This window comes from Petaurus breviceps, unplaced genomic scaffold (assembly GCF_028583685.1).
Source record: "Petaurus breviceps papuanus isolate PSGF00001 unplaced genomic scaffold, PetGlider_PUasm1.0 313, whole genome shotgun sequence".
NCBI classification, from domain to species: Eukaryota; Metazoa; Chordata; class Mammalia; order Diprotodontia; family Petauridae; genus Petaurus; species Petaurus breviceps.
In genome coordinates, this window is record NW_027186073.1 from 75,696 (window position 1) to 77,861 (window position 2,166).

Consider the following 2,166-nt stretch of genomic DNA (forward strand, 5'->3'; position numbering starts at 1 on the left):
CTTCATATCTGAACTAAAATCTACCAAAATCTGCTTCTGTTCTGGTCCCAGAGCTACCATCTGGGGTAAAGCACAGTAAGAATAGTTCCTCTTCCATCTAATAACCCTTTACATGTTTGAAGGCAACGATTATATCTTTCCCTGTCTTTTTTTCTATGAATTATACATCCCCAGTCATTTAAAGTTAGCTTCAAATGACCATACCTCTAGCCCCCTTCCCATCCTGATTGCACTCTTCTGGACACACTAGGTTTGTCCTTCAATGCTCTTCCAGTCAGTCTAAGGCAATACTTTTTAGTACTTCAATTGCTTCATGCACTATTTCCCTCCACAGCTTTTCCATGCAGGCTTGAATCCTGAATCTCATCAATGGCCCACAATCTTTTGGACCAAGTCCTTGAAGACTTGTATCACTTGCTTGTTTCTCAGGGTATAAATGATGGGATTCAGCAAAGGGCTTATTGAACTATTGAGCACAGCTACTCCCTTGTTGAAGGTGGCATCATCCTTTGCTGATGGCTTGATCTCCATGAAGATGCAGCTTCCAAAAGAGAGAGAGAGGACTATCATGTGGGAGGAACAGGTGGAAAAGGCTTTCTTCCTTTGTTGAACAGAAGGAAATCTGAGAATCGTCCTGATGATGTTTGTGTAAAACAGCATCACAAGCACTAAGGTTATCACAAGTGTCAGCACAGCTAAGAATGAATCCACCAATTCTGTTAGACTGGTATCTGAGCAGGAGAGTTTCAGAAGAGGAGTCGTATCACAGCAATAATGATTTATGACATTGGATGAGCAGAAGTTCAGTCGATTTGCCATTAAGACCACTGAGAGAGAAGTCAGGAACCCAGCCAACCAAGAGCAAAGAACAAGCAGGACACAGATTCTGCTGCTCATGATGATTGTATAATGTAGGGGCTTGCAGATGGTGACATAGCGATCATAGGACATGGCAGTCAGGAGGTAAAACTCAGTGGCCCCCAGAAATATGGCAAAAAAGTACTGAGTGAAGCAGCCAGCAAAGCTGATGGTTTTGTTCCCTGTTGAGATACTGTGCAAGAGTCGGGGAATAAAAACAGACGTGAAGAAAATTTCCAAGATGGAGAAATTCCGAAGGAAGAAATACATGGGGGTTTGGAGGTGAGAGTCCAGCAGGGTGAGGGTGATGATGGTCAGATTGCCAATGACGCTGAACATGTAGGTAAGAAAGAGAAGGAGGAAAAGCACAACCTGGAACTCAGGAGCATCTGTCAAGCCCAACAGGATGAAATCAGTCAATGTGGTGAGGTTTTTCATTGTGACCTTGACTAGATCTGAAAGTGAAAAGAACGATCAGGTATAAAGATGTGAGAGGTAGGAGTCAGGCTGCAAGATCCAAGGGAATCAATTTATGAAAGTTTCTTCTATCTATCATGTTGGTTCTGTGTAGGACAACTTGTCCTAAAAATCCTCATCAAGGCTTCATTATTTGCCCCTCATAGAGAAATAATATTCCATGACATTCATGTATCCCAACTTGCTTAGCCGATCTCCAATTATCTATGAGGTAGACTAAGGCACCCTCTGAATTCTAATTCTAATAACATGGGCATCCCAACACTAAAGGATTCTATACTTTGGAACTTGTGGATATAAGAGGTCTAATGATAACTGAATGAAAATGATTGGCAGTTGTTTCTTGGCCTCTTAGGTTCATTCAGTGTTTCCAGAGAACTTCAGATTTGGAAGGGCCTTAGAATAATTTAGTTTAACCTTTGCCTAGTCAAGAATCTCATCAAATAATCTGCTTTTGAACATTTCTAATGAGGTGGAATCCAATGGTTTTTAAGTTTCTTGTTGTTCAGTTGTGTCTGACTTCATGACCCTATGTGGGAGTTTCTTGACAAAGAAACTGGAGTGGTTTGCCATTTCCTTCTCCAGCTCACTTTATAGATAAGGAAACTGAAGTAAACAGGGCTAAGTGACCTGCTCAGGGTGACACAGCTAATAAGTGTCTGAGGCCAGATTTGAACTCAGGAAGATGAGTCTTCCTGACTCTAGGCCCAGGGCTCTATCCACTGCTCCACCTAATTGCCCTTGCCTTCCAAGATAGTCCATTACTTTTTTGCATAGCTATAATGTTTCAGAAATTTTCCTTAAAATTTTTAATTGGCCAGACCTTTGATT

General features: G+C 41.6%; 1 protein-coding gene across 1 annotated transcript; it reads right to left on the bottom strand.

Moving 5' to 3' along the window:
• Window positions 1-366: 366 nt before the first annotated feature.
• LOC138167805 (olfactory receptor 6C4-like) lies at window positions 367-1,296 on the bottom strand. Its single transcript, XM_069096767.1, has one exon. The coding sequence runs from the start codon at window positions 1,294-1,296 to the stop codon at window positions 367-369; it is 930 nt and encodes a 309-aa protein (XP_068952868.1).
• Window positions 1,297-2,166: the final 870 nt, after the last annotated feature.

Bases quoted from the DNA above. Each gene is read 5' to 3' on its own strand.
- LOC138167805 (XM_069096767.1), bottom strand. From the start codon at position 1,296: ATGAAAAACCTCACCACATTGACTGATTTCATCCTGTTGGGCTTGACA.